The following is a 14377-nucleotide window of genomic DNA, read 5'->3' as shown; positions in this document are numbered from 1 at the left end:
ACCCCTTGCCAAGTCCCCATCCCCAATTCAGTATTAGGAAGTGTATACACAAGACTTCATTGTGAAGCAGGGATGTTAACCTCCCACCCCAAAATACAGCTCCACAAAAGCAAGGTAACGAGTAGGTAAACCATTCAAGAGTAGATACCCTCTACTTCTCCATCCACCTTACCACAGATACCATGGACCATGCACCACAACCTTAACTCTGCCCATCTAGAGATGCCAGTCTTCCATGAAACCTTTTACCAAATTATTCTCGTCCAACACAGCCAACTACTACTATTGGGAGAAAAAAACATGGTAAAGGTGTGCATGCAGAATGGTGAAAGGCAGACAAGAGTTAAGATGTATGGATGGTGGGCAGAGGAACAGAAAGTATGGAAGATGGCTCAATTTTGTTTTCTTGCTTTTGTGGGTTTGTCAGGTATGGCGTGTGTAACAAGTCAAACTGCTTCACAACAAAGTTTTGTGTTGGATATGTTCAGATTCTTATGCTATGTCCATCACCACAGCATTCAATTTTCAAACTTAACTGTAATATGATTGTCATCATTAAACCAGGGTAAAGTTTCCCCCACCCCACTGCAACCCCTTGGGTGAGCAAATCGTGAAAATTGTTTTCATATGTTCATTGGCAAAGTGCTAAAGGTGTTTACTATGCAAAAGAAACAGTCCTCATTCTTTTTTCATTTACACTGGTATAAATCCAACTGAAGTTGGAGGGCCAGATTTTCAGTTACCCCCCAATTCACTCATGTCAGCTCCTGGATCTTCAGCTAATCCCTGCAGGAGTTTCAAGCAGTCTCAGGGATATCAGATGACGATATGGCTGGAGTGCTGCAGCCATGCCCCTTTCTACCTCCATTGAAGGCCAGGTGGGAAGGTAGTGCAGAGCAAAGCTGTACTGGGTTGCACAAAGGCATCATGATGGTCTTCCTATAGAACATCACAGCCACTTCAAACTTCACATTTGAAGCACGAAGATTTAAATATTTCTGAAGTATAGGCCCGTAGCATACCATTTTACTAACAATCTTCATCCACAATGTAGTGCCAATGTACATAAACTATTCAGATTCCATCCTGTAGAGATCAGGGATACACGTAATGAACTGACTATTGTATACAGTATAACAGACCAAATTTACTGTTGCAGTAATTCCACCAACTCTAGCAAAGCTACACCAAGAGTGAACATGTTTATTTAACATATTACTTTCCTTGGCTATTTCATAATTGCTTGCATCTAGAAGGTTATAAAGCTAAAATAACTAGATGGAAAAAAGTTGCACAATTCAAATAGCAAGCATTCTTATTAGCACTTTAACGATCTGTTTCGTATCTGCTACTGAAACTAAGTAAAACAGCAGATATAAACTACATTACTTTATTACCAGACTTGGAAGGATTAGATTATTCGTAAATGTCTATTGCATTGCACATACACAAATTGACAAAAAATATTTTCATCGACAATCAAAATTTACAGATAGGCAAAGAAAGAAAAATGCGGTTTGAAAACTTAGAGCTTAATTTAAGGATATTTACTTTGTATATGTTTACAATTTGTGTTTTAACGATTGCAAGGCTTTAACTTTTTGAAAGCCCAGTATCCTGTCTTTCAACAGTGGCCAATGCCAGGTGCTTCAGAGGAAATTAACAGAACAGGTAGGTAATCAAGTGATCCAGCCGGTCATCTATTCCCTAGCTTCTGGCAAATGGAGGGTAGGGACATTTCAGAACATGGTTTCGCATCCCTGCCTATCTTGGCTAATAGCCATTGATGAACCTTTCTTTTTTAAGAACCCTGTTAAAGCCTTCACAACATCTGCTGACAAAGAGTTCCCAGGCTGTCTGCATTGTGTGAAGAAATACTTTTGTTTGTTTTAAAACTGCTGCCTATTAATTTCATTTGCTAACCCCTAGTTCTTGTGTTATGAGAAGGAGTAAATAACACTTCCTTATTTACTTTCTCCACACCAGTCAGGATTTTATAGGCCTGTATCATATCTTACCTTACCTGTCTCTTTTCCAAGATGAAAAGTCCTAGTCTTATTAATCTGTCCGCATATGGAAGCTGTTCCATACCCCTACTCCTATTTGTTGCCCTTTTCTGTACCTTTTCCAATTCCAATATCATTTTGAGATGGGGCGACCACATCTGCATGCAATATTCAAGATGTGAGCATACCATGGATTTATACAGATGCAATACATTTTTAAAAAAATCTAATTCTGCCAAGCCAATTTATGACAATGTATTCTTCTATAGATTTGCAGAACATCCAAGGAAAGTTAATTTTCTACGAGGTACACTTAATTAGCTGGAACTGTTAGTGCAGCAATTATTAACTTACTCTGCACTAATCAACTTCAGATCAGGAGGATTGTTCCAGGATGGCAGACACACAATGCCGAAAAGTTTACACGTTAGTCACCAAAAAGGATAAGTATTCCAAAATACAACTCCTGATCTACCTTGAGAAACAGGCAGATGCCACAGCACTTCTTACAACCCTCTTAAATCACAAAACCTCAGATGACTGCAAGTCCTTGGGTCCCATGTATATATTACTATCATGGTTTTCTTGACCCAACTGACATATTTGGATCACAGCTAGCGAGTATCGATTTCTGGTGGGTGTGTATTAAGTGCAATTTTAGGAATTAAAATTTCCCTGTGAGAAGGAAAGATGTGAGTCTGTAGGTCAAGGTAACTATTTTCTTTATTCTCCTAGCTGTAGACAGCCACCAAGAAAGTCACTTTCAATGGACAAGGAGGATGGTGGGGAAAGAAGACTACTTTCCCTAGAGGTTCAAAAAGTGTAGCAACTGCACATGCCAGGCATGAACTCCAAGGAGGGACTACTGACCCTGGAAGTCACCCACAGGAACATAGTCACAGGTGAGAACTGACTGGTTGACTTCGAATCCCACCTCTTGAAATCTGGAGGGAATCTGAAGCAAAGCTTTTTGCAACTTTCCTGCAAGAAACAGAGGCTTTTCAATCTGCCATTAGACAGTCAAACAACCCTATTTTCATACCATTAGATAAATATCCCTCAAATGCAGTAAATGCTCTTGGTATCTTCTGAATTTACATAGAATAAAATACAGATCAAGAGACACTTTAACACTATCCAAAACTTCTGATACTAGTCTGTTTAGATCAAGATGAAAAGCTAGCCCTGAGTGAACAAGTCCGGAATTTAAGGGAAGCATGAAGTCTGAGAACCACACAGGGCAAGAATGGGGTTTCACGTGAAGGGGATAAGGTTTCTAATTTTAGAGTGCTTGCCTTTGATAGTGACGGCAATACAAACGGATACTGTATTTTCCCTTGGGACCAAAAGGAACAAGTTCAGCTGACCCCATCTGGTGACTCAAGTTGAACATCTATCGTCTTGGGAGTCCATTCGCCTGGTACTACTGTGACTCTTCCTAGGCATGTTCTCCACACTCTAAATGTGTGTTGCTCTGCAACAGATTTCATTATATCTCCTCCCAGAACAGCAGCAAATGGCTGATTCCATATGGGGTTCCATTCTCTTCTCATTCCCCCATTGCTGGTCTATTGCTAAGGCTACATCACAAACTACTGAACAGAGGAGAAGGCGGCCTGAAGAGCTCACCTCACTGATTTGAGCTCCACTTTGTTGAAGCTGGGGATGGAGAAGTGATCCTAGAGAAGGTGAGATGCCAAAAAGAGTCTGAAGAGCACTAATTGGCCACAGCTGCTGGTCAGAAGAAATGCAACCTAGATTGCTAGATACAGAAGAAATTTAGCACAGGCACTAATTGTGCTCTGCTTTCTTTGAACTAGACACATTTTGTATGGGCTGAATACTGTGTATGAGAACTCAAAATGCCAACCGAAGTTATTTCTTCTTCTACTGTACTTTTGGTAGATGTGAACATATTCCAATACATTATTCTAAAGATTAGGCCCCCATCCCCAAACCACAAACACTTCCCCATTGCTTTTTGGGCACGGTAGTGAAGTATATCAAGTTTAAGACTTTAAAACAGATGACCTCCCTATTCCCTCCCCCAAGCCAGCCCAAGAACGAGCCATTAAAAATGCAACATAGCATAAGATGGTCCTTGGTTACATAGCAATGGTGCAAATCTTAATTTGACATCTAGATATTTTGATGATGAGCCCATTAGATAGAATATTAAAGCAGCCAAAAGATTCAGTGCCCCCTATAGAGATTTTATATAAATGACTTTTCAGATAGACTACAAAATCTGCTCTTCAAAGAAAGATATAAGTAGTACATTTATAAAACTGATGAGCAGGGACTTCTCAAATGGATATATACCTTTTGGTGAAATTCTGGTCTCATTTAACAATCTGTGTCAACATAGCACACACATCCAGCTTGTGTCTTCTACACTTTTGATATCAGGAAAAATCAAAACATCACACTGTAATGCATACAGAGAAACACCAATGAAGTTTCAGAGTAGCAGCCGTGTTAGTCTGTATCCGCAAAAAGAAAAGGAGTACTTGTGGCACCTTAGAGACAAGTACTTTTTTTTTCTTTTTGCGGATAGACTAACACGGCTGCTACTCTGAAACCTGTCATTATGCAAGGCACTGAATTTAGCGAAAGCTTATGCTCAAATAAATTTGTTAGTCTCTAAGTTGCCACAAGTACGCCTTTTCTTTTTACCAAATTAAATCATTATTCATGGCACTGTCCAACAATGCTAAAGGAAGAAACAAAGAGAGAAATGACTCATTGAAACAATCAACATGAGATGATGTAAGGCACCCTGCTGCTTTAGTAATGGGTGCCAATACATATTTCTAAAACGAATGCCTACCTATTCCAACTAATATACATTAACAGCAAGAATACCGCATTCACCAGCTGCAACCTGACCAGCATTAAACAACTATTTCACAGAATCTGTTGGTTGGCTTAACAATAAAATAAAAAAAGTAATGAAAGTGTTGCACACAGACGCATGCATCACTATAGGCTGAAGACTGAGGTCCTTATGTAGACAAGACTTCTGTTGTCTTCAATGAGAGTTTGCCTTAGGATATTTGCTCACTAGGAGAAAGAAAATGTGACTTGAACATAGAAATTCTGGTCAGCCAAGGTATCAGCTACATCATCACACCAGATTTCCTCCTCCTTGCAATTCTTCTTCACTGAAGTGTTTTAATTCTGCAGCTCTTTAATGCTTTATTTTTGTCCGAAAGATTTTATGGTGAGGAATGTATTAATTTCAGTACCCTTTTAATTTCTAATATTTTACAGAAAGGGGTATCACATTTCAGTTTTAAGGGTTCATTGATATTTAAAAACTGAAACGCACCTCATATACATAGAAGTTAGTTAAGGAAAAAGAAAAGGAGTACATGCATCCGATTAAAGAACGCTTATGCTCAAATAAATTGGTTAGTCTGTAAGGTGCCACTAGTGCTCCTTTCCTTTTTGGGAATACAGACTAACACGGCTGCTACTCTGAAACCTGTCATTAGTTAAGAAAAAGAACCAGAATTCCACATCTTGCCGCAAAATTGTTTCATCATGCAGATTCATTATGTGCATTGTCAGAAGTTCTTCATCTAGCATTAATAAATCTTAAAAAAAAATAAAGCAGGTATCCAAGACCATCCACAGAGAAATGCTCATGAAACTGTGAAATTCTTTAAACACCAAATAGCAGCTGGTCAGCAGGAGCTTATACAAGACTTAGCAGGTATGGAAGCACAACATAATTTATCTTACATAGCCTATATTTTAACTTTATAGCTTAAAAACAGGCAGACCACAGGCCAAATCCAGACCACCAGATGCTTCTGAACAGACCGCATTTTTTTTTTTTTTTTTTTTAAGCTCATCATCGCTATGTGAAAAATGTTTCTCTGGAGTCTGGACCTTGACCATACCTTGGCCAAGAAATTTGGCCCTCTGGAAAACAAACTGACTACCTCGGCTTAAAATGTCACAGCTTAAAAAACCCCACTCATCCAAGAAATCAGGAGTGGACCATTATACAGAGTCCATTTCTGAAGAATTTAAGCTTATTTTGAAAAAGTTACTGTGTTTCATGGTTGCAAAGATAACCTACCAAATGCAAACCAATGTACTGTTTTCTTCATGAGCCTGCAGCCAGTGTCCCTTGCTGCTCAGCATCCACAAGCTGCAGGCACAAAGTGAAATGAACAAAACTAACCAACTGCACTACTTCCTACTCAGGACCCTGTGGGCAACAGTGAAACTGACACGAATCTGACTCTGCAGCTAGTGCTTGGGACAACTATGTTCAGCAGCAAAAGAAACTCCAAGAGAAGGCTCCTTTGAAGCAGCAAAGGTAGAAGGTAGTTGGGTACCAACTAATCAGAGGTGATAAACAAGATGAAGCCTCCCAGAGAGGTTCAAGGGATCGCATTCAAGAACAAATAAAACAAATCCCACACCCAGGAAATAAGACAGGCTGGGGGGGCTAGGCCAGGCCTCTCATTAGGGCATTTCTCCACATTTTATGCCAATCCCTGGCTTGTAGGAGTCTCACATTTTTTCAAGCCCTGTACTCCAGAGAAAAGTGTAATCTAATTTTGTAGCAATAAGGATACTTCTCTTAGCCTGCAGAATAAGTCTGAATTAATACACTTCATTGACAGATGAAGAGCAACATTCCCTAACATTTAGGACCACCAAAAATGAGAACTAAGAAGAAGTGGAATGCAAAAGTCAGCCATGCAATGATAACAAAACCAAAAAAACCCCACAACTCATCACAGCAGTCATTAAATCAAAACTGGCAGAAGTAGTCTAGGAATAATGAATCCTCCCAGACACCTCCCCCGCCTCCTCCCCCCGCCCACTGAGTTTAAAGATAAATAGCTTGAATCCAAGTCTCTTATTTCATAAAATGTTGTTAAATATATGTCATCTATTGAAGCCTATTCACTCTGTTGTGCCACACCAAAGTAGTGATTTGTGCAAGCTCTACTTTCTCTACAGAAAGTTTGTTTTAAGTTTCTTTTCTCTGCAATTTTAAACATACACAAATAATTTTGATCCAAAAATCTGTACTTCAGGAGATTTATTCTACACATATAGAAGTGAAATGAAGTCAATGGTTTTAATTCACTTTTGCAAGGGTGCAAGAGCAGAATTGGTCCAGTAATAAGAATGTCTGTAATCAACTTAGATATAAGAAAAAGAATAGCAGAGTACTGAGAATTTATTATTAACCTGTATCTGTCCTATCCCTGGTAACCAGAAAACAAGTTCTATCTAGGTTCTTCTGCCTTGTTATTCACCAGCATCTGACTGCCAGTGAACACCAACCAAGTTTGAGGAGCCACCTTCAATGGTCATTCTAAATTTTATCTACTACATGTAGAGTCTGACACTGCACTAATTCAAATAAGAGGGAATTTTGCCCTTGACCACAAAAGGAGCAGGAACAGGTCTACAGTTTTCAGTGTAGATATGTTAAGCGGTTAGAAAGTGTTTATTTTTTAAAATTAATTGCAACCACCACTTAAAAGGGCACGATCATCCTAAAACTAATCAAAACTGAAATATATGTTCCCATCTGAATTATCTGTCCTCTTCATCATGTGAGCACACTGCTAACTATTGTACAGTTTGTTAAGCCTTTTTAAATCACTGATTTTTTAAATGTAGACTTGGTCTACACAGACTTAACTATGTCACTTAGGGGTGTGGATTTTCTAAACCTGAGCAACGCAGTTATACCAACCAAACTCCTGGTGTAGACAGCGCTATGTTGACAGCAGAGCTTCTCCCATCGACATAGCTACCGCCTCTCGGACTTCTCCTGTTGGTGTAGGTAGTTGGTAGAGGTAATGTCTTCACTAAGCAGCACAGCTGCTTTGGTGCAGCTGCACTATTGTAATGATGTATGTGTAGACAAGCTTGTAGTGTTACAGACTTTACAAACAGACATGCAAAAAGAAAATGGGGTGGTGGTGGTGGTGGGGGGGAGTCAGTCAAATTTGGGCCTACCAGCCTTTGAGCATCCCTTTAATACTGCGTTAGGAGAATTAGTTACTATTAGAAGCTGTATCAGCAAATAGATCCCATTGCCCATCAGCAAAACTTCTTTAAACTTGTGGTTTTGTTTCTAAGGCACACAAAAGAAAGCTGACTAATCTCTAATTTGTAAATAAACCAAAGGATCTCTGCCAACATCTATATTTCATAGCCAAATATTATATTTCTATTGATTTTCATTGCACTGTGACAGAATAAATTCTCCTCTCAGAACTTTACAGATCAGATAAATTGGTGGTAAAATAAATGAGAACACATGCTAGACAAAACTCAAAATGGATGGGTGGGTGAGGAAGTAGTTCTAAGTCCTACAAACCAGAAGCAAAGGGGCACCTAAGCAGGTAATCAAGATTTAATGTTCTACAGTTCCAAGTTGAACTCAGATGACCTCTGAAATCAATCCAAGATCCCGTTAAAAAAAACTCCTTACAATACAGCAAGAAGTTCACTTGTTGCAAACGTGAACAACTATGTGGTTAAATGCAGTGTTACTGCTATGTTAAATGCAGTTACATATTTGTGAGAGACGCTGTCTTTTCAGGTGCGAAGTCTCAGAACTGTGGTCAAGTTAATGGTTATCTGAATTTAAGTGACAGATTAATTCAAACATTGTTAACTAGAGTTATTCTAATATTAGAATATTGTGATGCAAACATCTGTCTATGTTAATCCTGATTAGAAAAACTAGTAGTGCATGAACAACAGATTGTTTGTTTTCATTATTACATGCAATTGATGGTTAGTTGTCTTCACAACCACGGAAGATGTTCTGGTCTTCCACCTGCTAATACAATTCACAGAGCCACAAACCACATACAAATACTACGGCCACATTATGCCAATAATCCATTTTATTAAATATTATCATGCCAAGAAAAAGCAAGGAGAGGGAAAAGGTGTTTTAAGAAAGCAGAAGTCACTTTCCTGCTACAACTTTAAATACAATGCTAGCTGCATATAATTTTATAACATGTTTTAAAGAGGATGTATTAGAACCATGGACTTAATTTACCATAATCTATGTAAGAACAGACCATCCCATTCCAGTGTTTAGGTAATAAGAGGACAAAAATTTAAACAAGTTGGCATATGCTTATAATCCTGATGCTGCTTCCTTTGGGGAAGAACCCCCCTTCCCCCCCCCAAATAAAGTTCCATGGTTTTCAACAGGAGCAGGAGCAGCTTTTCCCTTCGTGACTTTTATTTGAGCCTTGACACTGTAGCATATTTAGAATATAGAAAACCATGTCTCTGCCCTGAGGAATTTAGCTCTACCTAAAGTGCCATATTCATCTATATACAGGCAACTGCATACATACAAACCTAATGAGGCCCCTGCAATAACGATGTAACATTGCATGGGTTTGAGGTTAAAGGTGACATCTCACATTAGATTCTCCTTGCTTTTATTTGTATCTGAACTATAGACACTGGACTCTAATGAAGAGCAGACATCCTAGACTGAAGCCATTGGGGGTCTAGAGTCAATAAATGTCAATATTCTAGTCTAGGGTGTGAAGGACAACGTTGTTTCCAGAACTGTGAGAGGACAGCCAATAGACTTACCTCCTTTAGAGGCTTTATGATTTCCCATGCATCCTGTTAGTCTGTAGGCTATTCAGACAATACGTCAACTACTCACAGATTTGGGCAGACACAAATTTTGCACTAAAAAACCATCAACTTTTTATTGGCAAAGGTTTAAATTCAGTTCTAGTGTAAATGAGGGCAATTCCAGTCACTTTGGTCCAAAATGTCTCAATTACATAATTTAGCAAGGGGATTTAAACAACCACTACTTGAACATGAAAAATTCCAGCCCCTTAAGTGAATTTTATCATACTGTGGATAAAGAAAACCCCTGGAACCAACATCATCATCATCTTCCCCCTCCCTGCACTCTTGCAGTTAGAAATTTTATACATACCCACATAAGCCAGCCTACACATTCTTAGTTGGACAGTAAGAGTTGGTCCTCTAAGACACTGAGTGTAACCTTCTAAGAGGTTCTCAGCACCTTATAGTATTGAGTCCTTAATACTTAAATTTCATCCCAGAGTTAAAACTGTACATAAAGAGTTAGAACCCCTGAAAATAAGGCTTCATAAAAGAAATACTGACAACCTTAACTACAGAAGCACTGCTTTAAAAGTCTACTCAGCACAGGTTTCATAGCTCAGGTTTCAAAGCTCCGTTGCACAGCAATGTTTATGAAGGGGCTATTAAAAAGCTATTTTCTGACCAATTCAGCAAGGTAGGCCTACATACTTCAGACATTAACATTTTCTTTTCATATGCTACCAGCCTCCACACATCGAGCTGTTCCAAGGGCCATCTGAAAACATAACACCAACACTAAAAGATTTGGGGTCATCTAAGTTGCTTTTTACTATAGATAGGCACATATTAGCTGTTAACATGAGAAATTAGAATATATTTACTGAAATTATGATTGCCTATCTAGTAATGAAGGGAACAACCGAAAGGCAAACTGAACTTCATTAAACTTTCAAGAGTGGCATTTAGGAATATGTCAATTATGCAAGAACTTAAATGAGTGGTGGTCAGCACTCTCTCCAAAACTCTATCAAATCTATTTTGGATAAAATGTCAAAGTTACATGAGAAGGTAGCTAAGGCCAAAAATATTAAGAAAAGCTTTAAATCATCTAATTAGCCACATATCTAAAGAAACAGAACAGTCTACTCTACTGTACCAGATTATAAAGTCACATGCAAGTATATACTTTGAGTACAGAGTCTTCCAAAATTCTCTTTTAAACCTCTCCAACAATATGCGAGTGCACATATGCTTTTATATAATAAAGGAGGTCTCCACTGCCCTTTTATTCTGCATACCACAGACCTTGAAATGTACATCCTGAACGAAACAAAAATAGAGGCATGAAGTCCCCCTGCTTATTAAGGCTGCTCTCATACAGTTATACAAAGCATTAAGGTTACAGAATTCTGACAGTTTAATAATCAAACTATGAATTCTAGTAAGTTTAATGAAAAATGTAACCAACTTTTCTCCTCTGATTTATCAGCCCTCTCCCCCACTTCCCACTCACTCCTCCCTAGCGGACACAAAAGAAAAGCCCTCTACCGCAGGCAAACTTGGAACAATACATTTTCGAGACACCATTTCTAGAAAAAGTTACATTTAAACCTTCCATACAATAACCTTTTTAAACACGACTAAAGTAGCCAGGAGTTTTCTCCCAGAGAATGCATTTAAAAAAAAAAAAATCCAGTGCAGGTCTAGGATTAGAGAGAATAAAATCTGCCAGATCCTAGAAACTATTTAACTGAAATTTAATTAACAATATTTAAAACGAAAGAAACCGAGCGTGTTAAAGGATTACAGGCTCCATAAAAGACATGCAGGTAAAGATACTAAAAGAGAGCACTGAATGGGAACTGATCAGCAAATTCATCATCTTCAGCAATCAGCGAAAGGGAACATAGAGTAGAAAAGGGGGGCACTTGTCTCTCTCCCCCCACTGCCCCCCCCCGTTTTCTACTACCCTCTAAAGGGCATTTAGCTCTCGAAGCTTGCCGAAAATAAGCCATTTAACCCCCCCCGCTCCACAGACAATGGGTCAGAGTCGTCGCAAAGTTTCCATGCACGTCCGAGCCAGCTGGGCGGCAGTTCTCGCCCCGCAGCGCACCCCGGATTTCACAGCCAGGAGGAGCAGCAGCCGCCCAGGGGCCGGGGGGAAAGATGGTCCCGACCCTGAACGCAAGTGGCACAGGGCAGCCGGCTCCCCCTACCTGGAGGGTCCATCTCAATGTAGAAGATCAGCTCGGTGGAATAGGGCATCATCACCTCCCGCCAGTCCGGGTCATCGCCGTCCATGTCCCACACCGTGTTGTACATCGCGCCAGGCGGCTCCCGCGGGCGGCGGACGAACAGCGAGCGGCTGGCGGGGGGGGGGGGGTTAATGAAGAGTCCTGCGATAACTCCCCCCCCTTAGAATATTATTTTAATTACAAAAATAAAAAAAAAGGGGGGGCGGGGCAGGAGCCAGTCTCTGCCTCGCTAGACTATCGCGACAGCGGGGCGGCCGGGACCCCTCGCCGCAGGAGTCCCCTCCCGGAGGCGGCCGGTTGCCCGGATAACGCGCCGCGACTGGGGGGCGGGCGGAGGGGGGGGGGTTGTTACGGACCCACCGAGGGTCCCCGCCCCCACGGCTGGCTGAGGCGGGCAGCGGAGGGCTCCGCACGCCGCTGCCCCCCCAGCCCGGGCTCGGCCAGCGCTACCGCCCGGCACGGAGCAGCCCCGCGCTCGGCTCAGGGCAGGGCGGGCAGCCCCCGGCGCCGCGCTCCGTGGCCGGCTCGCAGCCCCGCGCGCAGGGCGGAGCAGGCGGTTCCCAGTCCCTCGCGCAGTGCCCGGCTCCCAGCCCCGCTAGGTTTCATTTTAAGAGGCTCGGAGGGGCCCATCCCAACCGTCGCCAACCGCCTCTTGCTGAGGACTAAACCACTCCCACCGCGAGGAGGGGGCTCGGGGGAGGGTACCGCCCCCCTTAACCCTTGGCGCGCTCCCCCGGTTGCTCAGGCAAGAGAACGGGGGAGGTGGTAGCGTCCATCGACCCGGGCGAGGGGGAGTGTGTGACGCTGCAGCGGGCGTAGGGACCCTGCAGCGGGACGGTCGCGTGGGAGATGCCCGCGGGAGCCCGAGGCAGCGGGTGACGTCTTCCAAGAGCCAGGAACAGAGTCTGAATCGCTTGCTAGCACCCCCCCCCCCCACTGTAGAGAGAGGTGGTATACTCCGGAGCTGGCCGGCCCGGCGGGGGCTGCTGCCGTGGAGCTCGCGCGCCGAGGGGGAGGGGCAGATTAGTTTAACCCAGTTGCCAGAGCGGCAGTCTTTGTCTGAGAGAGCAGCGAGCTCCGGGATTGGTGGAGGGCTCTCGGCCAACCAACTAGCCAATCAGCTGGCTCTGAAGCCGGCCGGCTAGCTAGGGATTGGTTGCAGGCCCCAGTTACTAAGCGGGTAAGAAAGGGGGGGTGGGGTGGCAGATAAAGAGGGATGGAAAGGCTCGCGCTGCCCCTCCCTTTTCTCCCAGGAGTGGGGGAAGCTCCACCCACTGGGGGAAGGGACGGGGCTGTTAATGCTGTGCACCCCCTCGCTGCCGTGGGGGAGGGGCGCTGCTCCCCGCCGGACCGCGGGGGGGGGGCTCACAGTGCCCCACTATTGACCCAGTGCCTGGGGGGGGGGGGTCTCGGACTTGCCCACCACAGGCTGATTCAGAGATGGGTCATGGGGCCCCTGGCTGTCTGACTGACTTGGGGGGGGTTGGAAGGATCCTGCAGCGAATGACTGCGGGGTGGGTGTCGTGGGGCGGCAGTTCCCACCTCTGAGGGTGCCCCACTGCTGAGCAAAGGGAGCAGGGTGGCTGCCTGGCCGCCCTTCTCCCCCCTGACTGACAAACGGGGACCCCCTCCATTGCCTCTGGCTGGGGCAGGGTGACAGTGAGTGCCCCACAGGCACTGATGAGTGGGGAAGGCCAGTGTGGTGATGGGGTGCTGCCCTGACTCTCTGCTGCCTATAAGGCAATTCTCTGGGTACCTTTACCTCACAGCTCTGAATAAGCCATCTTCACCAGGCGCTCCCCTTCGAGCCCTTCCTTTGCTGAACCAGTCTGAGCCATCAGCCCCCCTTCCCTTCTCCTGCTCCCCAGAATTCAACAGCTTTGCCTGTGGAGCTGAAGCCCTTCCTCCCTACACACGCGCCACCCCAGGAACAAAAAGTACATGTATTCAGAGCGAAAAAATCCTTCTTGCCTTTTCAACCTCTTCAGCCTCAGAGACTTCTGAAATATTGAAAAGCTCCCATAATATAAGGCCTTACTGAGTTGTGAGTGTACCCAATTCCCCCTGAAGTCTAGGGGGACTCGGAAAGCTCAGCTCCTCAAAATAGGTGCTCTGCCCTTTACAGGATCAGTCTCATGTAAGATAGCATTAGGCAGAATATACTTAAACTCAGAGAGAGAAGAAAAGTTTGTGGTTAGATTTCAGTGTTGTAAGAATTTTATTTCAAAGATTCAAGTGTAAATGGAAAACGTGTTTGATTCATATACTGTCCTTTTAAAATTATATGGATTTATAATTCTCTCAAGTGTGAACAGGACCAAGCCCTTAAAGTCACTGAGGTTTGCCTTTGACTTCAATGGGTGCAGGACTGGGCTTTTTTTTACATGCTTTGTTCCACTATGAGCTTGAATGGATGTTCCTGAATGAAACATACTGCTGTGTTAACCTATGTAAAACGTTACACATTTTATGTTTTAGGATTGTGAACTCAATTGAATATGGTTATTC

At 42.9% G+C, this 14377-nt stretch overlaps 1 protein-coding gene across 2 annotated transcripts in view; it reads right to left on the bottom strand.

Moving 5' to 3' along the window:
* Positions 1-14377, bottom strand: part of PIK3R3 (phosphoinositide-3-kinase regulatory subunit 3) — a 353494-nt gene that overhangs the window by 28961 nt on the left and 310156 nt on the right. Inside the window, exon 1 of one of the 2 annotated variants that reach the window (XM_077823540.1) lies at positions 11831-12540. The exons of the other annotated variant lie outside the window; for it this stretch is intronic. Within the exon in view, the coding sequence (XP_077679666.1) occupies positions 11831-11936 (106 nt within the window). The 5' untranslated portion in view covers positions 11937-12540. Of the gene's footprint in view, positions 1-11830; positions 12541-14377 lie in introns of those variants that run through there. 2 annotated transcript variants of the gene reach the window in all.

The sequence above is a fragment of the Eretmochelys imbricata genome, chromosome 8 (genome assembly GCF_965152235.1).
Source record: "Eretmochelys imbricata isolate rEreImb1 chromosome 8, rEreImb1.hap1, whole genome shotgun sequence".
Lineage (NCBI taxonomy): Eukaryota > Metazoa > Chordata > Testudines > Cheloniidae > Eretmochelys > Eretmochelys imbricata.
This window is presented reverse-complemented; position numbering and strand designations above follow the sequence as displayed.